This window comes from Myotis nattereri (genome assembly GCF_964212035.1).
Source record: "Myotis nattereri genome assembly, chromosome: 3".
Lineage (NCBI taxonomy): Eukaryota > Metazoa > Chordata > Mammalia > Chiroptera > Vespertilionidae > Myotis > Myotis nattereri.
The window spans coordinates 187,855,444-187,882,909 of record NC_138077.1 but is presented as its reverse complement, the minus strand read 5'-3'; the positions used below and the strand labels follow the sequence as shown (position 1 = coordinate 187,882,909).

The 27,466-nt window shown below is 45.5% G+C and overlaps 1 protein-coding gene across 4 annotated transcripts in view; it reads right to left on the bottom strand.

The window, feature by feature from the left end:
• The window catches only part of ST3GAL3 (ST3 beta-galactoside alpha-2,3-sialyltransferase 3), a gene marked incomplete at its 5' end in the record, with an annotated part of 189,068 nt that overhangs the window by 69,545 nt on the left and 92,057 nt on the right, over nt 1-27,466 (bottom strand). For all 4 annotated transcript variants that reach the window (XM_081085824.1, XM_081085823.1, XM_081085821.1 and 1 more), the window contains one exon: nt 15,540-15,582. Coding sequence is in view for 2 of the 4 variants with exons in the window: in XM_081085821.1 (XP_080941947.1) it covers nt 15,540-15,582 (43 nt within the window). The remainder of the gene's footprint in view (nt 1-15,539; nt 15,583-27,466) is intronic.

Sequence of the window (27,466 nt, the reverse complement as noted above, 5' to 3'; positions counted from 1 at the left end):
GGTCAAAAGTGTGTATATGAGCAGCGAGGCACCTTGAGTCCCTCATATCCTTGTCTCCTGATCCCCCGCCACCTGCCTGCTCACCTTGTACAGTGGGTACCTGCGGTCCTTCTGAATTCTAGTAAGTTTCACAAAGAATATGAAAGATGAATGGCAGTTGCCTCTTTAACACAGTGCACTGCATAAATACACGTACAATAAGAGACAAACCTTTGGCCGCCTCTTTCCTCTCTAGTTTACACCATCAACTTTTGGCAAGGTGCTTTAAGAATAAGGGCTATGGGACAGTCCAGGGTCCATGGGCTCAGGTAACCTTTGGCAGAGAAGAGGGAGCACCCGCAAGATGGAGCACAGGGAGCCAGAACCCGGCAGGAAAGGCTCTTTTCATGGCAGCGCAAGGTAGTCACACATCAAGGATGATCGGCTCTAAACACCCCTCTGCCCCCGCCCAATTCAAAAACCAACAGTAACTTCAAAAACACAGGGCCCTGGGTACAGTGGGTGGGTCAAATTATTACCAAATTAAAATGCCTTAGAGATGGCCTCCTGACTATCCCAGTAAGAGAAGAATAGGGGGAGTGTTGGGAACTCTGAGTCATACAGCAGGCTGGGACCCCTGGGGCAGTTAGCGGTCAAAACCACCAAGACTAACAGTCGCCAACTCCCTGGGGCCAGAATGGTTAGTTTCTCTACGGCACTCACACTCCAAATGCCAGGAGGCCCCCACAGATGTCTGATCCAATCATGCAGCCCTTGTTCTTCTCAGACTCTGCAGCTGGCCTTTCATTTCAGGAGCTTTAGCATTTCAAACAGTAAGAGCACCCATTGTCCCACACACGTGACTACCAAGCCCCTGGGGTGAAGAGTGGAAACCGCTGCACTCACACGAGGAAATCCAGATGGACAGCCTGGAATCTGAAAGAAGGAACCAGACCTCACTCCCCTGCTTCACTCAGAAGCACCACGTTGAAGGAATCAGGCCAAGCAATGGGTTGTAAGAAAGAAGCGCAGGATCTGGAATCAGAAGCCTTCTCAGAGGACACCGGCGAGCTGTGTGGCCTTGGGCAAGCGATGGAAAATCAGATTCTCAGCTTCCTCATCTGCAAATGGGAAACCCTCAGGTCCCAGGGATCTTGGGGGGATGTGGTGAGAAAGCCCACGTGGAGGGCAGCACCACACATGTGCTGTGAGAGATGAGGTGGCAGCGGCCGGCAGCCAGGCTTTGAACACTTGGCTCAAGTTGGGGTTCTGTCACCGGGAGAGTCACTGGGTGATTTCCAGTGGAAGAGTGCATTTTAAGGCTCAACATCAGGGAGACAAAGAGTAGCTTTAGCATTTAGCACTGCAAGAGGAGAGAGTGTGATGTCTCAGTTGCCAAGGGAAGGAAGTTATCTCAAGAAGGACAGAGGGACCCGCTGTGTCAAACAGAGGGGTAGGCCTGGTGTGGCCCCAGGACTGACAGCTGGATTTGGCAACATGAAGTTACTCCAGACCCTGAAAAGAGCTGTTTCACTGGAGGGGTGAGGGCGAGGGGACGAAATGCTTATTTCATTGGATTTAAGAGAAACGGAAGAATTGGAGACATGGAATATAAACTAGAGTTTTGCTATAAAGGAAGACAGAGAAATGAGGCAATTACCTGGATGAGAGAAGCAAGGCAGTATTTTAGCATGTTTATAAGCTGCTCAGAATAAGAGAAAAACTCATGAGTAGTCGAGATGGAACAGCTGTAGGAAAAATGCCTTTGCGTAGGTGAGGGGAAAGGACTTAATACAAAAGAAGGCTTGGCCTTATGTCTGCTCACCCTGCCCTTCCCTGTGATCACCTATGCATCCTGCAATATTCAGTTCAAGCACCGCTTCCTTCATGAAGCTTTTCATGATTACTTCCCTTCCGGAGTAGGACCAGCCCTTTCTGCCTGTGGACCCCATCTTACCTAGGGCTGACTTCCACCTTCAGCTTGTCCACTTGTCGCCACACACTCTCTTTCTCTCCCACCTCCTTCCCTTCCTTCCTCTCATTCATTCATTCATTCACTCAACAAATATGTAGAGGCAACAGAGTGACTTTGGGCACGTTATTTAATTACTCTGTGCCTTAATTTCCACATCTTTAAAACTGGGATTATAATAGTACTTCATAAAGTTGTTGTGAGGATTATGTTGAGAAAAACGTGCTTACTACAATGCCTGGCACATAGTTTCTTTCTAAATACATGTTAACAGTGACAGTCTTATTGTTATCTGCCAGACACTGGCCTGGGATTAGGGCTAAAATGACCAGAACAGTCATGGCCTGGCACTCCTTACACTAAGAAGTAATGATCCATTTACATATATTTTTAAAAATCAATTAATTAATTAATTTAATTCTTTATCCTCACCCAAGGAGTGAGGATATTTTTTCCATTGATTATTAAGGAGGATGAGGCAGGGGAGAGGAAGAGAGAGAGAAACATTGATGTGACAGAGACACGTGTGCCCCGACTGGGGGCAGGGGTTGAACCTGCAACCCAGGTATGTGCCCTTGACTAGAAACGGAACCCACGACCCTTCGGTGCACAGGTTGACACTCTAACCACAGAGCCATGCTGGCCAGGGCATCTACTTATCTTTTTCTCCTAGACCAGAGGTTCCCACATTTTTTTGGCCACGCCCCACCTAAGCATCTCTAAAATCCTGATGCCCCTGCTGTGACACATAATTCTTATTATTCAAATGTGAACTCCTATTCACGTGGAGGAAGCCTAAAAGGCCATGAACGTGATCTAAACAAGCTTCCAAAGACATGGAATCCATAAAAGAGAAAAATAAAGAACGAAAGGACAGTTGAAGTATTGAAGAAGAAATCACTAAGAAATTGTTAAAAAATAATAATATGACCCTAACCGGTTTGGCTCGGTGGATGGAGCGTTGGCCTGCGGACTGAAAGGTCCCGGGTTCGATTCTGGTCAAGGGCATGTACCTTGGTTGTGGGCACATCCCCAGTAGGGGGTGTGCAGGAGGCAGCTGATCGATGTGTCTCTCTCATCGATGTTTCTAACTCTTTATTACTCTCCCTTCCTCTCTGTAAAAATCAATAAAAATATAATAAAAATAATAATAATATGAAGTGATATGAAAAAAATAGCAAATAAAGTTTCAAAACATATAATAGAGAACTAAAATGCATAAACATATTACAATATGTATTTAGTAGTATATATTATACATAAGGCCCCTAGAACCATAAGAAATGCAAAAAAAATCACTGTTAGTAACTCATTCTCAAATTACCTCCCTTAAAAATCAAATTGCCCCCCTGTGGAGGGTGTGCACCATGTTGGGAACCACTGTCCTAACCGTGAAAATTGAGCCTAGCACAGAGCATAGCACAGAGCACCATGCGTAGCACAGAATACATAAGTACCCAACAAAATGTTTGTTAGACTAAACCCAACTGGTTAACTTGACTTGAAAGTTAATTGACAAGAAGTGTGGGGGAGAGGTGGGGACAGCTGAGGAAAATGGAGACGGGACTTCAACAGTTATTCCTGAGGACTCAAGAGATCAGTGATGGGTATCTTGTGACCAGTAGTCTAATTCCTATGATCCTCTCAGAGAGGACTGAACTCAGATCAGCCCCTACTATGCACCCTCCCTCATTCTATCTGCTAGTTTACTGATGTGCAGGTCAAGAAACTGACCGTGAGCATGAAGTAAGACCATGTAAGAAACCATTCACACTGCCTGGCAAATAATAGTTAATAAATACCAGTTTCCTTTCAAGCAAGTACAGCGACTTAAAGGCAGCCAACATTACTGTGCTGGGAGGGCTTGCAGGAGCGCAGACAAGAATCTCAGCACAGACCTCACCTCCCACTGCTCCTTCAGGTCGGTCCCCTCTCCCCGTGCTGACGAAGATGCTTTTCTCCGATAACTAGAGGGTTGTTTCTGGGGCAATGGCATTACTTCAGAAATGAAAGAAGCTGCTTAGGTTAGATTGAGTAATCTTATTCTGTAACTACGCATTTTTATTTTAACTTATTTTCTGAAATAGCTTTTATGTAAGAAAAGGTAATACTGCCATAGATCCTTTTAAGTTCCAAGATGGAAACTTTTCTTCTTAAGGACAATTTTATCTCCTCTGACTCCCTCTCCCCTCCAACCCCATGACCCCATGGCTACAGGTCTGCTGGCTCTTGTTGCAATATCATGAGTCTCTTCATTCACTCACATTCGGGGTGCTGTCGTTCAATCCTACCCTGAGTTACCACGGACCCTTTGCTCTTCGTGAACTCCAGAGCAGACTTGGGCTTCTATACAGTTTCTGCCTCACAGCGATCAGCGATGAACCCGACAACGCTCTCTCATGTTTCTTCCGTCACTTTAAGAGGAACTACTTGATCTGAGCCCTCTGGAATTTGTGGTATTTCCCAGCGCTGGAGGCCCTGCTTTCCATCTCTGGGTACTGGGCACAGCAACAGATTTTCAACATACCAGGCTACTCTACTATTTGATTCAGTGATGACTGCATTTTAACTTCATCTCCAGGGTCTTGCAATGTATTTCATTTTGACTGGTTAGCATGCTCTCCATCCAGTAGGCTCTCGCTTAGCCTGAGCTATGTAGGCAATTCTCACAGACTCTCCACCACGGCTCTGTTGTGACCTCTCCAGTTCAATCTCGTTTCTTTGAAAATTAAAAGACACATCCTCTTTCTGGGTGGTACTGAAAAGAGCAAAGAAACTAAGATTTATTGAGCATAAACCATGTGCCAGACAGTTGACCTAATTATCTAATTTAGCTTTACAATAATCCTCTATGACAGGAGAGCCCTTAGACCCAGAGGACATAGTTGAAAGATGTGCTGTTCCATGTCTAAACTATGAAATTTCAAATGAGACATTTTTATAGGGATTGCATTCAATCTGTAGGTCGCTTTCAGTAGTATGGACATTTTAACAATATTCTTCCGATCCATGAGATGAATATTTTTCCATTTATTTGTGTCCTCTTCAGTTTCTTTCATGGATGTCTTATAGTTTTCAGTGTCTGGGTCTTTTGCCTCCTGAGTTAGTTAAACTTATTCCTAGGTACTTTATTCTCTTTGATGCAAATTGTAAATGGGATGGACTATTTTCTTAATTTCTCTTTCTTATAGTTCATTATTCATGTATAGAAATGCAACTAATTTTTGTGTATTGATTTTGTGTCCTGCAACTTTACTAAATCTGTTTAATACTTCTAACCATTTTATGGTGGATTTTTTTTTTAAATATATTTTATTGATTTTTTACAGAGAAGAAGGGAGAGAGATAGAGAGTTAGAAACATCGATGAGAGAGGAACATCGATCAGCTGCCTCCTGCACATCTACTGGGGATGTGCCCGCAACCCAGGTACATGCCCCCGACCGGAATCGAACCCGGGACCCTTCAGTCCGCAAGCCGACGCTCTATCCACCGAGCCAAACCGGTTTCGGCTTATGGTGGATTTTTAAGGGTTTTTTAATATCTTGTCATCTGCAAATACTGACAGTCTTACTTTTTTGGATTTGGATGCCTTTTATTTCTTTTTCTTGCCCAATTACTTTGACTAGGACTTTCAGTACTATAATGAATAAGTAAGAGTGAGCATCCTTATCTTTTTCCTGATTTTAGAGGAAAAAATTTCCAGCTCTTCCCCACTGAGTATGATGTCAGCTGTAGGCTAGCCATATGATGTATGACACTCTCTCTCGATGCTGGGCAGCAGCAGCAAGCTGTATCTTCCAGTCAGACAGGTGACTGCAATGGTAAGTAACTGATACGCCACGATGTTCTATGTTGCCAGCATTTTGGAGATATTGTGTTCTGAGCACATTTAAGATAGGCTAGGCTAAACTATGATGTTTGGTAGGTTAGGTATATTATATACATTTTTGACTTAACAATATTTTCAACAATAAGTCAAGGAGCACCTGTATAGGTATTTGTGTATGTCTACCTCTATGCTTTCTATTCTATTACCAATACCATGGAACAGAATACTTGATTACTGTAGCATTATTGTAAGTCTGAAGTCATACAGCATCGGTCCATCAACTTTGTTCTTTGTTAGCATTTTGTGGCCTATTTTAGGTCTTTTGCCATTCGATATCCTATATAATAAAAGCGTAATATGCAAATCGACTGAATGGCGGTACAACCAATTGCTATGATGCGCACTGACCACCAGAGGGCAAATACTCAACACAGGAGCTGCCCGCAGCCGTAGGCCCCAATAGCCTGATTGGGGCCTGCCAGCCAACCTCTCAGTCCCTCCCCCTTGCCAGCAGGCTCCGATCGCCTGATGGGGAACGGGGAACTGGGGTGGGTGGCGGTGGACATGGGCGGCGCCAGGCCAAAGCGGTGCAAGCAGGACAGAAGGCAACTGGCGAGGGGGGGGGGGGGGAGGGCGCGGGAGCCGGCTGCTGGCAGCCGGGGAAGATCGGCCCTGATTGCAGGCCAGGCCTAGGTACCTATCTGTGCAAGAATTTCATGCACTGGGCCTCTAGTAAACTAGAAGTTTGTTGCTATCCACTAAATAACTTGCTGGGATTTTCATTATTGTTGTTGTTGTTAATCCTCATCTGAGGATATTTTCTCCATTGATCTTTAGAGGGAGTGCAAGGGAAGGGGAGGGAAGGGGGAGAGAAAGAGAAGGAGGAGAGAGAGGGAAAAAACCATTGATGTGAGAGAGACACATCAACTGGTTGCTTACTACACACACCGCAACTGGGGTCGTTCAATCCATGCAACCTAGGTTCATGCCCCTGACCAGGAGTTGAATCTGCAATCCTGTGGTGCATGGCCAACACTAACCACTGAGTAACACCAATTATGTTGAATCTACAGATCAAGTTTGGAAGAACTGATATTTAAACAATATTGAGTCTTCTAATCCATAAACATGGAATATATCTCCATTTATCTAGTTTTTTAAAAAATTTCTTTCATTAGAGTTTTGTAGTTTTCCATATATATGTAAGTATATTTTGTCAGATTTATACCTAAGTATTTCTTTATGTATGTTCATGTAAATAATATTGTGTTTTGTTTTTAAATATGTTTTCATTGATTTCAGAGAGGAAGGGAGAGGGAGAGAGAGATAGAAACATCAATGATGAGAATCACTAATTGGCTGCCTGCCCCCAACTGGGGATTAAGTCCACAAGCTGGGCATGTGCACTTTACCCGAATCCAACCCAGGACCCTTCAGTCGCAGGCTGCTCTATCCACTGAGCTAAACTGGCTAGGGCTAATATTGTGTTTTTAACTTCAAATTCCAATTGTTCACTTGCTGGTATGTAGAAAAGCAACTGACTTCTGTATATTAACCTTATATCCTGCAACCTTGCTATAATTGCTAATTAGTTCCACGAAATCCCAATTCTCTGGGATTTTCTACATAGACAACATGCTGTCTGTGAACAAAGGAGGTTTTATTTCTACCTTCCTAATCTCTATACCTTTTCTTTCTTTTCTGATTGAATTAGTTAGAGCTTTCAGTATAATGTTGAATAGGAGTGGTGAAAGGGGACATGCTTGCCTTTTCCCAGTTTTAGGGAAAAGCATCTAGTTTCTCATCATTAAGTGTAATGTTAGCTATAGATTTTTGTAGGTGTTCTTTATCAAAGTGATAAAGTTTCTCTCTTTCCTAGTTTTCTGAGAGTTTTTTCCAAAATAACGATTGGATGTGGACTGTATCAATGCTTATTCTACAACTTATAGATATAATCATACGATTTTTCTTTTTCAGCCCTGTTGATGTGATGTAATACAGCAATTGACTTTATAATTACTGTATTTATAATTTGTGTACCTGGAAGAAATCCCACTTAGTTGTGGTGTGTGACTCCTTTTATGCATTGTTGTATTCAATATGCTAATATTTTATTGAGGATTTTTACATGATGTTCATAAGAGATACTAGTCAGTGGTTTTCTTCTCTTACAATTCTTTATCTTTATGGTTTTAAGGTAATGCTGGCTTTACAGAACAAGTTAGGAAGTGTTCCCTTTGCTTCCATTTTCTGGAAAAGGCTGTAGAGAATTGCTATCATCTTTTCCTTAAATGTTTGATAGAATTCACCAGTGAAACCATCTGAGCCTAATGTTTTCTGTTTTGGAAGGTTATCAATTATGGATTCAATTATCTTTAATAGACATAGACCTATTCAGATGATTTATTTCTTCCCGTGTAAATTTTGAGAGTTTGTGTCTTCTAAGAAATTGGTCCATTGCATCTAAGTTATAAAATTTGTAGGCATAAAGTTATTCATAATATCCCTTTACTATTTGTAGGCATAAAGTTATTCATAATACTCCTTTACTATTTGTAGGCATAAAGTTATTCATAATACTCCTTTACTATTTGTAGGCATAAAGTTATTCATAATATCCCTTTACTATTTGTAGGCATAAAGTTGTTCATAACATACTGATCCATGGGATCAGTGGTGCTGATCTCTTTTTCATTTCTGGTAGCAGTAATTTGTATCTTCTCTTTTTTTTCTTGGTTAACCTAGCAAGAGGATTTTCAATTTTATTAATATTTCCAAAGAATCAGCTTTTAGTTTTGTTGGATTTTTTTCTACCGATTTCTGCTCTTTACTTCTATGACAGCCTCTTAGGTACTATTTCCCTTTCCACGTCTGCTCCTCTCCAATCCTTCCACCATCTCACAGCTAAGGTCATCTTCCTATAGGTCAAAACTGATTATTTTTCATCTGCTTAAAATACTCCGGTGGCATCTTCTGCCCTCAAAATGAAGCCCACTTCTTCCTATTATCACCACAGCCCTGCATGATTTGGTCTGTCCATTCCTCAGATGTACCATGTTTCACCCTCAGGCCTCTTAGAACTTTGACAACACAGAAAAAACAAATATAAAGTCTCTATACAAACATGCATTTCAATTGTAGATAAAAGATACTTAAATAGGCCAACAGAATGTACTGGAAACTCTTCAACTGATTCATATTTTAAAAGACCATAAAGAAAAAACTAAAAAAAAAAAAGGGCTGGTAGTCAAAACTTAATATAAAATGGATTTTAAAAAATAGTGTTAGAGAACAAGAGATAATGAAATCATGAAAAAAAATGCAGAAAAAGGGTGCATTCAAATATTTTTTCCTCTGTGAAGGTATATAAGGACAATACAGAAAATGTAAACTCAAAAGAAAAGAAGTACCCACAACCCCACTATCATAACCACTATGACATTCTGTAGTAGTTATTACGCTATATTCAGATATAATTACAGTGACAGGCTTGAAGGCTATACCCCCAATGACCCTAAACCAGTGGTCGGCAAACTGCGGCTCGCGAGCCACATGCAGCTCTTTGGCCCCTTGAGTGTGGCTCTTCCACAAAATACCTGCGCATGGGCCACGAAGTTTCAATCGCACTATACATGCGCGCCCGCACGTGGTATTTTGTGGAAGAGCCACACTCAAGGGGCCAAAGAGCCGCATGTGGCTCGCCAGCTGCAGTTTGCCGACCACTGCCCTAAACCCTGGCATGTTAGAATCACTTGGGGGAACTTTCAAACATTAAGGTAACTCAGGTCAGATTTCTGATCAACTAAATCAGAATCTCTGGGTGATGAGGTCCTGTGTTGAGAAACACTATACAGACATATTCTGACATGTAGGCAGGGGCCTTATCTCAAAGGTGAGTTTATTCTGAGTATCGATCACCTGGGAAAGTGGAGAGTTCCTCAGACCGGAAAGGGAATTTTTAGAGCAGTGGTTCTCAACTGCATATCAGACTTACATGGGGAGCTTAAAAAACCCAATGCCCTGGCTACTCCTGAACCAATGACTTTACAATCTCTGGGGGCAGGGGTGGGGAACCTTTTTCCTGCCAAGGGCCATTTGGATACTTATAACATCATTCTCGGATCATACAAAATTATTAACTTAAAAATTAGCCTGCTCTATTTGGCCAAACATTTCATTAACTCACTCCTAATGCCTTGGCAGAGCCAGACCAAATGATTTCGCAGCCTTATACGGCCGGCCAGATGTTCCCCACCCCTGCTCTAGGTGGTGGATGAAGGCATCAGTAAATTTTTAAGCTTCTCAAGTGATTCCAGTATGTAACCTGGGCATGTGCCCTGACCGGGAATCAAACCGGCAACTCCTCTGTGTGCAGGCCAACACTCTAATCACTGAGCAACACCATCCAGAGCTATTAAGATTTTTTACCATCCAGAAGGATGAAATTGCCATTTACTGGGGTAGGAAAGATTCTGGGAGGCAGGGGGTATGAATCAGTAGCTGGGTTTTGGACATGTTAGGTATGAGATGCCTAATACAAGTAAAGCAAGTAATTGCAGAAATGAGTCTAGAGTGTGGGGAAAGAGGACTGGGCTTGAACTATAAATTTGAGAGTCATCAACCCAGATATATTTAAAGCCACGAGACTGAATGAGATCATCTAAGTGGCTGTTGTGAGGCATAAGTAATACAGAACGTACCTAGGATGGCATTAGCACATAATACATGCTCAATAAACACTTTCCATCGCAGCTACAGGGAACCTGCCAGGCTCTTCCGGAAACAGGAAACTATGCCTCAGGGTATAACTTGCACTGCCCCATGCATTTAGGCTTTTCACAATTTTGGTTTTCACAAGCCTTTGGGGGGTTAAAAGATGTTGGTTTCAGCTTTCAGGTCTTTGTATCTTTACATGTAATTCCTTATGAAATGAGTCTGAGCATTAAACTCCCTATGTCTGCAAATGCCCGCATGGCGGCTATAAGGCGCCACACTGTCACAGCGGACCAGAGATTACCTGGAGCGCGGGGCACCTACCCACACCTGCAGAAACAGATGAAACCTCCGCTCAGTTAAATCGGCTCCCAGAAGGAAGGCTGACATCAGCTCAGGAAACACACGCCCGGCACCAGGGTCTGGCTCCTTCATGGCTCCAGATGGCTCTTCTCTCTGCGGGACTAATGGGCACTTTCCTGGCTCATGGGGTCATATTCCTCTTCACAACTGAGACTGAGACAGATACCCCTAGGGTTCTGTCTAGAATGTTCTGCCTCCAGATAATGGCAGGCTAACCCCATCTCTTCCTTTGATTCTGTGCTCAAATGTTACTTTCTCAGTAAGGCCTGCCCTGGCTACCCCATTTAAACTTGCACTCGCTTCTCCAGCATGCCTTTGTCCTTTGTCACAGTACTTATCATCTTCCATGACAGTGAAAACATTACTTATTTATTACATTTTGTTTATTAACTATCTTGTTCCCTGGTATATCCTCAGAGCATGGAATATGGCCTGATGCATGGCAATTGCTGAAGAAATTTGTTGAATGAATAAAGAAGTGCTTACTTTAATGTTAGGGCAGCAGCCTGTAGCCCTGAACCTTACCCCAGGTCCCTCAACTTTGAACTCTTTCAGAGAACCCAGAGCCTCCCCAGGGACCAGACCTGAACCTCCTGGAGGCATCATCCAATTGGGCTGTCCCTGAGTGCACTGAGCAGCCAGGGTGCCCACCCCCAAGGGAATACAAGAGTAATTCGTAGGCTCCTAAAGGCCAGCAATACCCAACTCACCAGCCTAACGTCCTGGTTCTTCCTGTTCATTCCTTCAATTATATCCTTGTCAGTTTCCTCATCCTTAAGTCACTGCTCTCTGCTTCTTCTGCGTGGCCCACTCTCCCACTTCTCCCCCTCCCCCCCCCCCCGCCCCGAACCATACTCTGACTTTCCACTGTGTTCTCTGGAGCCTTGCTCTTTTACAGTGAACGTTCCTCCTACCTTCTGCTTTCACAGTAACCTTGGTATCCCTGAAAACACTGGATTCTCCACTGCCCTGTGCGATGGAGGCTGCTCCTTCTACTATTCCCCATGCACCTGAGAACCCCTTGTGAACTCCTTGTACTCCATGTAGGCTTCCAAGCCACCCTATTTAAAAACAAAACAAAAACCTGTTCATTGCTCATGGCTGGTGCTCAAGAAATATTTACTAAATGAATAAGTGAGAAAATGAAATCTGGGGAATGGAACAAGAGGCAAGCTGAGGTTCAAGTCTCATTTTGGGGCTATATCCTTCCCAGTTTACCAGACACCGATAAGGGTACAGGACATGCTGAATGTCATCCTTGGGCGATTACTATTATTCCCACTTTATAGTGGGAAACTGAGGCTTAGGAGTTAAACAGCTCACAGCGAGTAAGATATGGAACTGGGCTTTAAAAATTCATGTCTGACTTCACAGCCCATGTCTTTAACCTCCAAAACCCACTGCCCCCTGAACACCAGGGCTTGCAGTTAAAAGGCAAGGTTCGTACAGCTCACTGCATCTAGGCAGCCCAACATTTTCAGTGCTCACAAGCGATTCTGGCATGCAGATATAAACAGAAGGGACGTCTCAAAGGAAACAGAAAACGATTTATTCCACAAAGGCACGATTAAAAGAGTATCGTAAAGATAAAAAAATCCAAAGCATCTATTTCTAGATTTTTTTTGAGTATCATAGGATACAGAGATATTTTAAGAGCATTTTTATATATAATAGGATCTCAAGAATAGAAAGCGCCTGAGGTGGAGAGATGATCCTCATGCAGCTATACCTGTGCTGCATTCTTAATTGGGGTCAGCCAACTATGATTTGTGGGTCAAATCCAACCCTCTATCTGTTTTTAGTATGGCTCTTGAGTTAAGAATGTCTTTTTGCTTGTGAAACTCTGATCTCATTTTACATTGATATTAAAACATTTTAACAGTGAAAAAGAAAATAATGTTTAAAAAAATTTTAATGGTTGGGGAGTATATTTCATGACATAAAAATTATATGAAATTAAAATTTCAGTGTCAATAAATGAAGTTTTATTGGAAAACAGCATTACTCATTTGCCTATATGTTGTCTATGGCTGCTTTCATGTCACAGTTTTGCCTTATTTCAGTCAGTGTATGCTTAATTTCTAGTTGGTCCTTTTTCATAACCTCGAGGGTCTCACTGGATTTCTTGAGGGTCTCACGACATTTATCGGCGGTCTCACCAGTCTTTTCGAGGGTCTTATTAAATTTATCGGCAGTTTCTGGAAAGTTCTTGAAAAAGCTTAAAGGTGTGGTTTTGAACTCTATATCCAGTAGTTTGCTTTCCTCCATTTCTGTCATTTGTGAACTGTTTCTTTGTCTCAGCATTTTTTATGCTTCCCTGTGTTGATAGAGTGGCTTTCTGTGCTAGGTGTCCTATAGGGCCCAGTGGCTCAGCCTCCCCAATTACCTGAGGTGGACACTCTTGGTGGACCCCCTTGTGGGCTTTGTGCACAGTCTCTTTTTTGTTGTTGTTTGTTTGTTTGTTTTTAAAATATGGAACGCTTCATGAATTTGCGTGTCATCCTTGCGCAGGGGCCATGCTAATCTTATCTGTATTGTTCCAATTTTAGTATATGTGCTGCTGAAGCGAGCACTGTGCACAGTCTTGTTGCAGTTAAGCCTTGATTGTTGTAGGTATCACTGGGAGTAATTGACCTCCAGGCCAATTGGCTGTGAGAATCAGCTGTGTCTGCAGTGGGAGAACATCTGTGCTGGAGACATCCCTCTGGGGTAAGACTTGCTTCAGTGGGGCTTTGTTGCTCACTGAGTCTGCCCCCTGAGTGTGTCCTTTATGGTTCCTAGGAGCTGCAATCTGGATGGTCCCACTCTGACCACCAGGCACACTGGCTCTGGATCTCTAAGGAGGTGCTAATCTAGCCTCTGCCTGAGGCTACCCAGCAGAAGCCAGCTGTGAAGCAATGCGAGTTGCCGTGGGGCCTTGGGCCAGCTGCAGTTTGTTAGGTAATTTTCAGATTGCAAAGGGCCAGGCCTTTCATATGCAAAAGCCTCTGTGCATGGCTTGGGCGGGGCGGGGTCCCAGGGGATCAACAGGGCAGAGCAAGCAGCTATGGCTGCCCTCAGAGGCCCTGCTTCTCAGTGTCCCGGCAATCGCTGCAAGCACCCCCCCGAGAGAAAGCTGCCCTTAAGTTCCGACCGATGCCAGACAGTCCAGTTTCTCCCGTATGAGTCTGGGTCCCCAGAGACTCGCCCGGAACTGGAGCTCAGAGCTTGAGACTCGCTCTGGATTGAAAAAGACAACCGTGTCCTCAGCTGCCAGCCCTCTCTGCATGCGCCTCCGAACCTCTGTACTTTACTTCCACACCGCACCTCCTCTGAGTCTCGGTATGCTTTTCTCTTTCCTTCTAGTTGTAGAATTTCCACTCAGCCAGCCTTCCTGTGGTTCTGGATGATGTCTGTTCCATATTTTAGTTGTATTTTTGAAGTGGTTGTGCGAGGCAGCAATCTCCGGTGTTTACCTATGCCGCCATTTTGGTTTCTCCTGCCATCTCTATAGCTTGGTATAAAGAGCAGACCATTCTTCCCTCATGGCTGCCTGCATGGCGTATAAAAGTTGGGACAATGACAACTCCTGAACTCACAGTACGAGGCACCAGAGCCAAGAAGCCAGATGCCAGGAAAAGAGGGCCAGATGCCAGACAATTCAGTGGGAAAGCCAAAGAGCCCCAGATTCGACGTGTTAGGCAGGTGTGGTCAAGGCCTCATGCACGAGAGGAACAGGAGACACAGTCTGATCTTCCGTGTCTGTCTCATACAGGGAGAGGCCACAGGTATACTCAGGTGAGTAACAACAGAGAAAAGCCGCCAGCAGTGTTGCAACCATGTATTGCACATCAACCACGTGAGAGGTCCTGTGCAGGGCATGGACACACATGGAGGACAGAGCCTGATCAAGGCTTCCTGATCTCGTCATCCACCTGTCACCCATCCTGACAGCCAAGTGTACAGTGCTTACTGAGCACGTAGTGAACATATGCCAGTACTGTCTAGGCGCTGGGGAGACCAAGAAGGCGAGAACAGGGGAGGATCTGGAAGGATTAGACACCAGTTACCCTGAAAGCCACTATGAATCAATTCATTTCAATTAAATCATCATATGACAGAAGAAACCAGACTCAGAGTAGCTTGTCCCAAATCACAAGGACAGTAAATGGCAGTCTGGGATTTGAATGAAGCTTTGCCTGGCTCTGAGCCTGTGCCCTTAATAAAATAATAATCATTCCACAGTTAATTAAGTATAATGAGATAACTGGTGACGGAGATAGAAAATTCACAGGAAACATGGAGAAAGAGATAATTTTGTATAAAAAGGAGGTCGTCTTTGAGTTTTCCTAGTGGACAAGCAAGGAAGGAAAATTTGAGGCACGGATAAGAAACATATGCAAAGGCATTGGAAAATGGAGGGTACACCTGTGGGAGAACAACAGGAGGAAGACAGGGGCCTGATCACGGCCGGCTTTGCAGACCAGGCTGCAGAGCATCTGAGAGGCCACTGACTCCTGCTGCAACCCAATCACCCTCCAGTCTGGGAGCAGAAGCCTTTCTGGGGGCCTCCTTGTCCCTCAAACTCCTTGCAGTGGCTGCCTATGCCAGCCAAATCTAAGGCCTCATTGGCATCCACAATCCCATCCTCCGCAGGCCCCTGGGAACCCAACAACCACAGGCGTTTTCTCATTCTACTCACAGTTTAGAGTCCAGCTTCAGGAGGAAGCCCAACCGATCATACTCTGAAAAAGAAAAGAAAGCAGAAAATATCACCTAAGGCAGGCCCCTGCTGACACTAGCAGACTGCATCCCCCACACCTAGACCACGGGGACAGACCACTGCTCCAGAGAACAGATCAAATACACAGCCACAACTAAATTTACGTCACAAAACCCTCACTGACCACCTGTTTTGTGAAGGACCAGGTTCAAGCCAGATATTTACCAGGACGTCTAGGCTGACCAGTCCTCTGCTGGTTTATAACTGCCTTCCTGTTTAAATGTAGGGCTTGAAACTTAAATTTAGAAAACCACAAAACCGGGCCCCTGGAAAAGTAAGAGGGTCAGAAGTAATCTCTGCTTTCTCTAAGCTCTAAGCACAATTTTTGCTCAATCAGCACATTAACTATGGGGAGAAGATGTGGCAGCCAAGAGGTTCTCAAATCCATGTCAATGATTCTCTTCATAACAATCACAAAGAATTGATAGACCTGCCCTGGCTAGTGTGGCTCAGCTGGCTGGCATCGTCCCATGCACTGAAAGGTTGCTGGTTCGATTCCCAGTCAGTCTGGGTTGTAGGCTCGGTCCCCGATAGGGGGTGTGCAGGAAGCAGCTGATAGGTGTTTCACTCTCACACTGATGTTTCTCTCTCTCCCTCTCCCTTCCTCTCTCTCTAAACATAAATTTAAAAATCAATAAAAAAGAATTGATATATCTGATTACATAAGAAATAGGAAATTTAAAATAAAATCCCAAAACAAATTGATGCTTGTAAGAAATGATAAATTAATATTTTATTTAATTCTTTATGTCTTGCCTCATTTGAAAATGAAGTTGAAGTAGCTTTTAAAAAAACAACTGTATGAAGTACAGGTTTTGAAAAGAATAAATAAGGGAACCAAAACGTAAATAAGCATAGGAAAAATAATAAGATGCAGCCAGGACAAAAATACCCAAAGTGGATGTGCTGAGGTCCTCTGTGCTTGCCAGAGGAGGATTAAAGATCTGTTCCCCCAGATTTCTCACAGCTGAAACGAAATGCAAAGAATTGATACAAATGGTTTACAGTGTCCACAAATAAACCTGGAGAATCAGTTATTCCTGATACTAAGACTTGAAGGAATCCCGCTGTGTCTCCAAAAATATTTGTAGACGGAAAATACAGGAAGTGTCACAGAACCGTTTCTTATAACTTTGTTCAATGATTGCAGTGTGTGAGTGTGTGTGTGTGTGTGTGTGTGTGTGTGTGTGTATAGAATGGCTTCACCAAAATAAGGGTTCTATGAATGCGGTTCTCAGCTGGCCTAGCTTCATATGAGGATAAAACAGAACACTTAAGACCAAACAACCACATGGAAAAGACTAGGCAGCAAGGCCTCGAGGAACTCGGACTTCAGTAAGCACTGAATGACCACACAGGACAGTCCCACCTACTGGCAAGTCCCTCCCCGGAGTCATTCTGCAACCCGGGTTACGGCCACACCTGTGTGCTTTCATAAGCAGCTAAGCTGTGGTGAGAGAATAATTCCTCTTCTTAAAACTGAAGATCCCAACTAGGACACACAACTCAACAGAAGGCCTGCCTCCCAAGAGCACAGACTTGGGCAAATGAAATCCTTTCCTCAAAATAGTTCTGGTTTTGCGCTAAATCAGATAAATGGATTAGAGGCTTAGCTCAATAATAATCAGAACTTAAACTAAACTAAAAACAAAAGAAGGTTTCAATTGAAAAACTAAACTAAAAACAAAATTTGCAAAAAGTTAGTTTCCAAAGTTTAACAGTCTCAACAATCCTGTTGTATCATCCCCTGGAAAAGAAAACTTCATTAACTTGCCAAACACCTGTTGCTTTCCCCCTAGGAGGTCATAACCTTGTGGCAACTGTCCTGCTATTGTTCCTCAGACCCGAGCGTTGACTCCCTTGGACCCGCTGGATGTAGGATGAATCCACACTTCGGCTGATTCCTTCCAGAAAGGCCAGAGAATGTTTTCTCCCTGTTGCAAACTCAAATGTCAGGGGCCAAGGAAGAACATGAGATAAACAAGGGAAGCTGGAGAATGTAATACCATCCCATAGCAGCTCACATTATTTATTTTGGTTGAATTAAAAACAAATTGTTGAAATGTCTTATTTTTAACCACATATTTTCTGTATGGTAATCATACTGGTGGTTTAGTTTGCCATGGCATCTTAAGTTGTGTTTTACACACACACACACACACACTAATTGCAAAGTGTTCTTACGTGTTTAATATGCATTCTTTTTAAAAAATATATATTTTATTGATTTTTTACAGAGAGGAATAGAGAGTTAGAAACATCGATGAGAGAAAAACATCAATCAGCTGCCTCCTGCACACTTCCCACTGGATACGCACCCGCATCCAAGGTACACGCCCTTGACCGGAATCGAACCTGGGACCCTTGAGTCCGCAGGCTGATGCTCTATCCACTGAGCCAAACCGGTCAGGGCTAATATGCGTTCTTAAAGAAATTATGTCCCCTCCTGTTTTCTCTCTTTTGTTAAGAGACATGATGACCAGAAATATTTCATTTGCCTCTTTAATTTAAGAAAAAGTATCTGTGTGGCTCAATGATGATAAATGGGAACTGACACTGGCTTCAGCCAAGGGGGAAGGGCGTCCATTTGGAGACCGCACGCCTTGTCTAAGGGGCAGCCTCCGCCAGCTCCAGCTAACAGCGGACTGTGCCAGGCAGTGACGCGGGCCCAGCAATGCCACATCTTCTGATTTTTTCAAAGCCAAGAATCTGGATCTTTTAAGATAAAATCTCTCTGTTTGTAAATATTGGCAACAGATGTGAGGGGAATTGAGAAGATTACGAGGCTGAGAATATGTGCACGGGCAGAACACAGCCAGCAGGCTAACGACTGACATACTCTGTCCTAGGCGGGCAGCTCACCAGGGCTGGAAGCACTTCTCTTTTGTGGCTGCACACAGTACCTGGTCAGTAAATATCTGCTGACTGTTATCAGGATTATTTGGTCACAATGTTCATAAAACAAAATCCAATTACTCTACCCAAATGCCAAAAAGAAAAGTTTCAGCCAAGCCTCTAGAACAGTAAGTTTCAGACACTACAGTAGGGTGCTAGACTAAGATGCAAATTTTCAAAGGAAATATCTGAATACTTGTTATACAATTCCAAAGGCCCTCCCCACATCAAGTATAAAAGTAACTGGTTGTGAGGTTAAGGGAGAACGGATTTGAAGACTTTCTTTGGAGAGAGCAGTATTATGAACGCCATCTCTCTTAAGGGGCAGAACGGGTAGTACATACATGTGTCAGCCAAGCCTGGTGAGGGAAGCAGAACATAGCCACTGAAGGAAGGGGACACCATGGACTGCCCGCTGCCTGTCTCCTACCTGACAAGTGTAAAGGCCACGAGACAGCTGACGGCGAAGGACAAGCTGCACTGGGACTGGCCTGCACTACCAGAATTGGCTGCAGAAAGGGATGCAGGACTGAGCTAGTGGGGTTGTTTTAGGTCCTTTTCAAAAGGTCTGCCCAGACCGAAACCGGTTTGGCTCGGTGGATAGAGCGTCGGCTTGCAGACTGAAGGGTCCCGGGTTCGATTCCGGTCAAGGGCACGTACCTGGGTTGCAGGCACATTCCCAGTAGGAGATGTGTAGGAGGCAGCTGATCGATGTTCCTCTCTCATCGATGTTTCTAACTCTCTATCTCTCTCCCTTCCTCTCTGTAAAAAATCAATGAAATTAAAAAAAATAAAATAAAATAAAAAAAGGTCTGCCCAGTGGGTTGACAGGTCTTCAGTAACAGGGGAAGACGCAGGGGGTCCCAGCAGCGGCAGAAGGAGTGAGTGAAAGGCTTTGGTGCATGCATTACCCACATCGGGAGCTGCAGAGGGGAGGTCCCATCTTGGAGGGGGTCTCGAAAATGCCTACGAGAACACCCCACAGGAAAGCCAGCTCAGAGAGTGCCAACACTACCTTGTCTTTTCTGCTCACAGTCTCCTTCCCTTCCCCCACCAATTCCAAAGAGGCCAGAAACAGTAGCCAGCAGTAGGGGTGGAGAAAGACAAGCAGAGTACACCCTTTTCCGGGGTCAGGCACCACTGGTCCTAAGGCTAAGCCCTAATGCGAGGAGGGGAAGTTACTATAACTGAATAAATTGAAAGCTCTGACTATTACAAACGTCTGGATACACTAATTTTGGACTTGGTGACTCAATGTGACCATGGGATTCTTATTACCTCAAAGGTAACAAAAATTCTCTGGACTTCCTACACTGAAAACAGTTTAAGGGGGCAGATGGAGACAAAGTGAAGTTGTGCTTTATCCCCTAATGCTTCCACATTCAATATACGAGTAGTGGTTGCATTAACTTAGGCAAATAGGACATTTAATGGTTCATACATCCAAAGTGTGGGAAGGGCCAGGTGCAGAGGGCTCAGGGATGACTAAGAGTGACTAGAATGCTGTTGCCGGGATTTATTCTGTCTGTTCCCTCCCAGTGGTTCTTTCCCTGACTTCCAGTCGTTTCCTCACACAGATGCACTGATCAGCTGAGCCCTTACATTCCAGTTTGGAATTACACACTTCTCAGACTCTGACTCGTGTTTCTCCTCCAGGGGACTAGAAGGTCTACTGAGGTATCATCACTAACTCTGTGTTTGCCGTGTTAAAGGAATGGTGAATGAACACCTTCTCTGTTAGGCCAAGAGCCCCATATCTGTGCCCATCACCAAATGTTTAGAACTTAATGCAGTTCTGCCGTTAGTTGCTCATGAGTCTGTAGTGCACATCTACTGTCTATGCCCTCTTTTTAGAAATAAGCCCCTTAAATTTATTTCAGGGAACAGCTCTTCTATCATTGCTGGCAAGTGGTGAGACTGTCCCTGGGTTTTCCCTACTCAAAGCGCAGATGCTTGGCAAACGCTAGGTTGGTTGGACTCTTTCTTAAGCTGAGTGACACCTGGGAGAAAACAGTGTGCTGAAGAGATGGACCATTTGTTGCCATCTAGATTCCTGGCACTGCCCTTCATGTCCTTTTTGAGGGCCAGCTGTTTTAATTTGATTCTGTGGGTATCCACGTCTTTCCAGTAAATTACTTTTTCTTTTTCTTTTTTAAGTTAGCCAGGGTCAGTTTCTGTTGCTTACAATTAAACAATCCTAACTTTATATGTTCTCTGTTTCTCCAGCACCAAATTAGGGTCTGGTACAGAGTTGGTGTGCCGTAAACGTGCTGGATAAATGGGAAAATAAACGGAGTAACCAAATGACCAAAGGAGCCTAACAAGGAGCCGTTACAAAGTCCTGGATTCTCTGTCTTCCTCCTCCCTGTACTGTGAGGGGCAATGTTAGCGGTGCAGCAGTCCTCACTAGTCCGATCACCTTGTACACTGGTGCTTCCCTGGCTCTGGCCATTCTTGGCTTTTACTTTGTGGTTCCCCACAACTTTTTTTTTTTTTTTTAGTTTCAGAGAGGAAGGGAGAGAGAGAGAAACATCAATGAGAGAGAATCATTGACTGGCTGCCTCCTGCACGCCCCCTATGGGGATCAAGCTCAGAACCAGGCATGTACCCTTGACTGGAATCAAACCCAGGACCCTTCAGTCCACAGGCTGACGCTCTATCCACTAAGCCAAACCAGCTAGGGCTGTGGTTCCCTTTTGATGACTCCAAATTTTCCACAGTAATTCCCTCCCATCTATATATATAAAACCCTAAGCGGCCGGTTGAGCAGATGATGTGCACTGACCACCAGGGGGCAGACGCTCAGTGCAGGAGCTGCCCCCTGGTGGTCAGTGTGCTCCCAGGCGGGAGTGCTGCTCAGCTGACCAATGGATGCCAGACTCCGGGCTCATGGCTGGAGATCACAGCTGCAGTGGCACAAGCCTCTCCCGCCTCCAGGGCAGCACTACTGAGCAGCGGCAGCAGAGGCAGGCACTACTGGGCCGGGATGAGTGGGAGCTGCGCCCAGCCTGGGCTCAGGCTCCCCCCAGCCACCTGCAGCTTCCCGCACTGCTACATCCCTCGGGGGGATGTTGGACCAGCCTGATCCCCGCAGGGATGCAAGAGGGCACAGGCCAGGCTGAGGAACCCCACCAGTGCACAAATTCGTGCACTGGGCCTCTGATCATTATAAAAGCCTATAATTTAACTTCCTCCACCAAGCCTTTAGAGCAGCAGTTCTCAACCTGTGGGTCGCGACCCCTTTGGGGGTCGAACGACCCTTTCACAGGGGTCGCCTAAGACCATCGGAAAACACATATATAATTACATATGGTTTTTGTGATTAATCACTATGCTTCAGAGTCCCCAGCCAGAGGAAAGTGGAAGTATAATCTTACATGCAAACTAGAGCAGAAGCGATCAGGAAGGCCCAGGCATGCTGCTCTGCGAGTACAGGTGCACAGCTTCTTACTGTCGGGTTTGGGCAAGGCTGTGGATCCCACAGCATCTCACTGTGTACAAATGTGTTCTTTTTTTAAAAAATATATTTTATTGATTTTTTTACAGAGAGGAAGGGAGAGGGATAGAGAGTTAGAAACATCGATGAGAGAGAAGCATCAATCAGCTGCCTCCTGCACACCCCCTACTGGGGATGTGCCTGCAACCAAGGTACATGCCCTTGACTGGAATCGAACCTGGGACCCTTCAGTCCGCAGGCCAGTGCTCTATCCACTGAGCCAAACCCACTAGGGCTACAAATGTGTTCTTGATGTGAGTTCAGCTTATCCAATGGAAATGCTATTTGGAGTGTATGAACTCTCAGGGACAATTCACCCCTGGGGAAGCTGGCAGTCAAGCCCAGGTCTCGCAGGCAGTCCGCTGATCCCAAATCCGTAGTAAGAACAGAAGACTCTGGGACTCCCAGGTCAGCCTGGCACAGTGTGCACCAATGTGCACTTACGCTCTCCCAGCAGTGTAAGTCTCTGAGGGGACCCTACTCCCAGGTGCCAACTCAGCAAGTCTGCAGCCACACAGCGAAGGAGAGATGTTTAGTCTGGTGGTTTAGGCTTCCTGTCTCAGCCAGGCTGGAAAGCCCAGCATTACCAGAACCCCTGAGTGAGGAGCACATGTGTGTCCTTTGCCTGGCTCCAGGTGGAAAGGGCATCAATGACGCAAATCTCTGCTCTCCTCCTTCTACACTTGCACCCAGTCAGACCTGTGAATGCATAAAATGCTTCTTCAGACACCTAAAGCCTTTGAAATTAATCATTAACTCTCCCATTGCCATTTCAAGGGATAAACTGGTGTTCTACCTCATGTAAACTCCTAGGACAGTGGTTCTCAACCTTCCTAATGCCGCGACCCTTTAATACAGTTCCTCATGTTGTGGTGACCCCCAACCATAAAATTATTTTCGTTGCTAATTCATAAGTGTAATTTTGCTACTGTTATGAATCGTAATGTAAATATCTGATATGCAGGATGTATTTTCATTGTTACAAATTGAACATAATTAAAGCATAGTCATTAATCACAAAAACAATATGTAATTGTATATGTGTTTTCCGATGGTCTTAGGCGACCCCTGTGAAAGGGTCGTTGGACTCCCAAAGGGGTCGTGACCCACAGGTTGAGAACCACTGTCCTAGGAGGTTCAGAAATTGGACATAAACAATAGGAGGCCATGCACTAAAGTGTGTATGTACCTAATAATGAACTTCTCTGTATATAAGGCAAAATTAACAGAATCACAAGAAGAAATACACAGTGGGTCTCCTGTCATCACAGTGGAAACACATACACCACTAAAAAACAGGCTCACTGTCAGTGAGAATTTAGAAGATTTGACCAATGAATAAATGTGAACTAACTGATACAGAGTACCTTACGTCCAACAAGTACAGAATGAACATTCTTTTCAAGCATATATGAGAACTGACATTTCCATATGAACATTTATGAACACTGACCACCTGTGAGGCATAAAATCTGACATACAAATTTATGAATATTGAAATAAGCTCCTTTTTATTCAACATTTAATATATTCCATAAAACTTTGTATTGCATTTTGCTCATCATAATTCTACAATGTAAAGAAAATTAGAAATGTTTTCACAATGCCCTATTTAGATAGCCTAAGTCCCCTCCTGCTTACGTCAGCATGGTGTAAAATGTTACCACTTTCTACCTATGCTCTCATGTCAACAGCGGGGAGCCATAACAGTGAGATCCTATTCCAGGATGAAAGGAGACCCTGAAGGTTCCCTGAGCCCAGTGTCCTATTCTAGGCTCACCTTCATGCCACTGAGTCCCAAAATGGAATTTCAGGGACTACATGTGTACATCATGAGCCAACAGTGCTAGTGGCAATTTTGTTCCCCAGTGATCTACTTCCTTTTTTTTGTTCTAAAGAACCACCATAAATTCCCATCACCGTGCTTTTGCACAAAGCAGGTGCTTACTAGATAACTACTGCTGTTGACAACAATGCGTATTTCCCACGAAGACCAGTTTGAAGACTCTTACTGAGGTCTATGAAGTTAGTTTACAGACTAAAACTATGGACTTCGCTCTCTCAGAAAACGGCAGTGCTTCGTATTGGAGTACACAAAGCCAGGAAGGCAGGAGAGGCCACTGGGCAGGAGAAGCTCTGCTGCCAGATTTTCTCGAAAAGGGTGTCTGGCTCCAACCTCTGAGCTATGATGAATTGCTAAGTGCAAAGGGCACAGGGCAAAAGAATGAGGACCGATCTTAACCAAAATAGGTCCCTCATTTCTGAAGAAATGGCACTGCACAGTCTCTAATGAAAGTCATGAGCTATATTAAACTTAAGGAATATACGTCATGGTTTGGGTGGAGGAGGAAGTTGGCGACAGTTACAAATGGACTGTTAGACATGCCAGACAAAGGGAAAAACTGAGGGGAACTACTATTTGTTGAGCATACGGTGCAGTCAGGACCTCCGCCTACACTCCCAATTTACTCCTTACAACCCTGTAAGGTAGGTATTATCTCCATTTTACAGATGAGGAAACAGAATTAGAGTGAGGAAATAACACGTTCGATATTCCCAACCAATAAGTGGACTAGCTGGGATGTTGCTGATCCAGCCCAGGTCTGACTCTGAAGCATCTTTATGTTATGCCACACTGACACTCAGAGGAAAGAAAAAAGGAGACCCTCATATTAGAAGAGCAGCTGCCATGAGAGCAATCACCTACTATTTATCTCCCTCCCCCCACCCCAGGGTGGTGTCAAAAGGCCCTAGTCCTGCCCACACATGAATTGTGGGAGTCCACAGAGGCCTGAGAGGGGCTGGCCAAAGTGCAAACAGCTCCCACATCATCCCAAGTCAGGGAAATAAATCATAACATAGGATCAATTAATCAAAGACAAACTAAAATAGGAAAAGCAGTTTTATAAAATAAACACAGAAAAATCCGCTGACCTAGACTAAATTAACTGACCTAGTAAATAACTTGGAGGTTCACAAACTGAAACCCAGCCTCAAATGGATGGATGTTGGCATGGGGGAAGGGAGAGGCCTAGCAAGAAGTTCCTGGTAAGCCCGGGTCCCCTATGACTAGGAGCCCTCCCTCCAAGCACAGCACAGCTCTTCTGCAGTGTGACACTGCTGGGCCAATGGACAGTGGAAGGGAGAAGCCCATCCTGGTGACAGCAAAGTGGTCATGCATCAATTTCCTCTCTATCCTGGGAGAACAGCAGCTGTTTAGAGCTGGGCATGCAGTGAATTCAATTCGATTCATGATTATCAAGTGTGTCCAGACCACGCCAGGGCATCCTGCAAAAGAATTATGAGGAAGAGCATGCCAAAAGAACAGCTGGGCCCTGCACGGTGTGGCTCAGTTGGTTGGAACTTCATCCCATACACTGAAAGGTCTTGGGTTCAATTCTCAGCTAGGGCACACACCTAGGTGCAGGTTTGGTCCCCAGTTGGGTTGAATATGAGAGGCAGCCAATCGATGTTTCTCTCTCTCTGTCTCCCTCTCTCTAAAAAGAAATAAAAAAATCAATAAACATATCCTCACGTGAGGATTAAACAACAACAAACAGCTGGGCCAGGAAATAGTTTGTACCTTAAACTTTATGGAGCTTGCCACCTAGTAGGTAGGTAAGTATAGATAACCACCAAGCAATCCTATCCTATCTAATAAAAGAGAAACATAGTAATTGGCGTACAACCGCTACCCTTCCAATTGGCTAATCAGCGAGATATGCAAATTAACTGCCAGCCAAGATGGCGGCCAGCAGCCAGGCAGCTTGAAACTAACATGAGGCTTGCTTGCTTCAGTGACTGAGGACTCCAACGTTCCCCGCCCGCCTTGCTGGCCTCTGAGCCTGCAGTTTAAGAAACACTGTAACAAATATAGAAGCTAAACAAAACCCCAGAAACCAGGTTTCATCGAGCTGGGATCTCAGAGCTGGAGTTATACATTGTTTCGACTATAGAACCTAAACAAACCAAATACCTTCTTTCAGTAGCAGAGGCCTCAGAGCTGGAGCCAGAGCTAAAGCTGGCCCAGAATAAAAAAAAAAAAGAAAAAAAGGAGCAGTTGGGAGTTTCAGTCACCCGTCAGCCTGAAAACAGCCCTCAGCCCCTCACCCAGACTGGCCAGGCACCCCAGTGGGGATCCCCACCCTGAAGGGTGTGTGACTAGCTGCAAACAGCCATCATCCCCTCATCCAGGCTGGCCAGGCACCCAAGCGGGACCCCCATCCTGATCAGGGCAAACCAGCCAGTCCCCACCCATGCACCGGGACTCTACCCTATACAGTAAAAGGGTAATATGCCTCCCAGCACCGGGATCAGCGGAGCCGCGAGGCCTCCAGGCACCGGGATCAGCGTGACAGGGGGCAGTGCCCAAACCCCCTGATCGCCCTGCGGCTCTGTGTGTGACAGGGGGCGGGGCCACAACCTCCCTACCGGCCCTGCTCTGTTCCTGACAAGGGAAGGAGCCCCAACCCCCTGATCGGCCCTGCTCTGTGCCTGATAGGGGGGAGCTCCCCAACCCCCTGATCGCCCTGTGGCTCTGTGTGTGACAGGGTGCAGCGCCCCAACCCCCCAACCCCACGGGGCCTGCTCTGTGTGTGACGGGGTGCGGCGCCCCAACCCCCCCACCCACGGGCCCTGCTCTGTACGTGACAGGGTAGAGCCATAACCTCCCCATCAGCCCTGCCCTGAGTGTGAGAGTGGCGGTGCCCCAACCCCCTGATCGGCCCTGCTCTGTGGGTGATAGAGGGCGGCGCCCCAACCCTCCCCCCCACGGGCCCTGCTCTGTGTGTGATGGGGTAGAGCCATAACCTCCCCATTGGCCCTGCCCTGAGTGTGACAGTGGCGGCGCCCCAACCCCCTGATCGGCCCTGCTCTGTGGGTGATAGAGGGCGGCGCTCCAACCCCCTGATCCGCCCTGCTCTGTGTGTGACAGGGGGCGGTGCCCCAACTCCCCTATCGGCCCTACTCTGTGAGTGACGGGGGGAGCTCCCCAACCCCCTGATGGGCCCTGCTCTGTGCGTGACAGGGGGGAGCTCCCCAACCCCCTTATCAACCCTGCTCTGTGCATGACAGGGGTGAGCTCCCCAACCCGATTGACCCTGCTCTGTGCATGACAGGGGGGAGCTCCCCAACCCCCTGATCGGCCCTGCTCTGTGCGTGACAGGGGGCAGTGCCCCAACCCCGATTGGCCCTGCTTTGTGCATGACAGGGGGTGGTGCCGCAACCTCCCCATCGACCCTGCCTTGAGTGTGACGGGGGTGGTGCCCCAACCCCCCAATCGGCCCTACCCTGAGCGTAACTGAGGGTGGCATCGCAACCTTCCAATCCGCCCTGCTCTGTGCATGACAGGGGGCGGCGCCCCAACTCCCCAATAGGCCCTGCTCTGAGCCCGACCAGGGGCTGCACCTAGGGATTGGGCCTGCCCTCTGCCACCCGGGAGCAGGCCTAAGCCAGC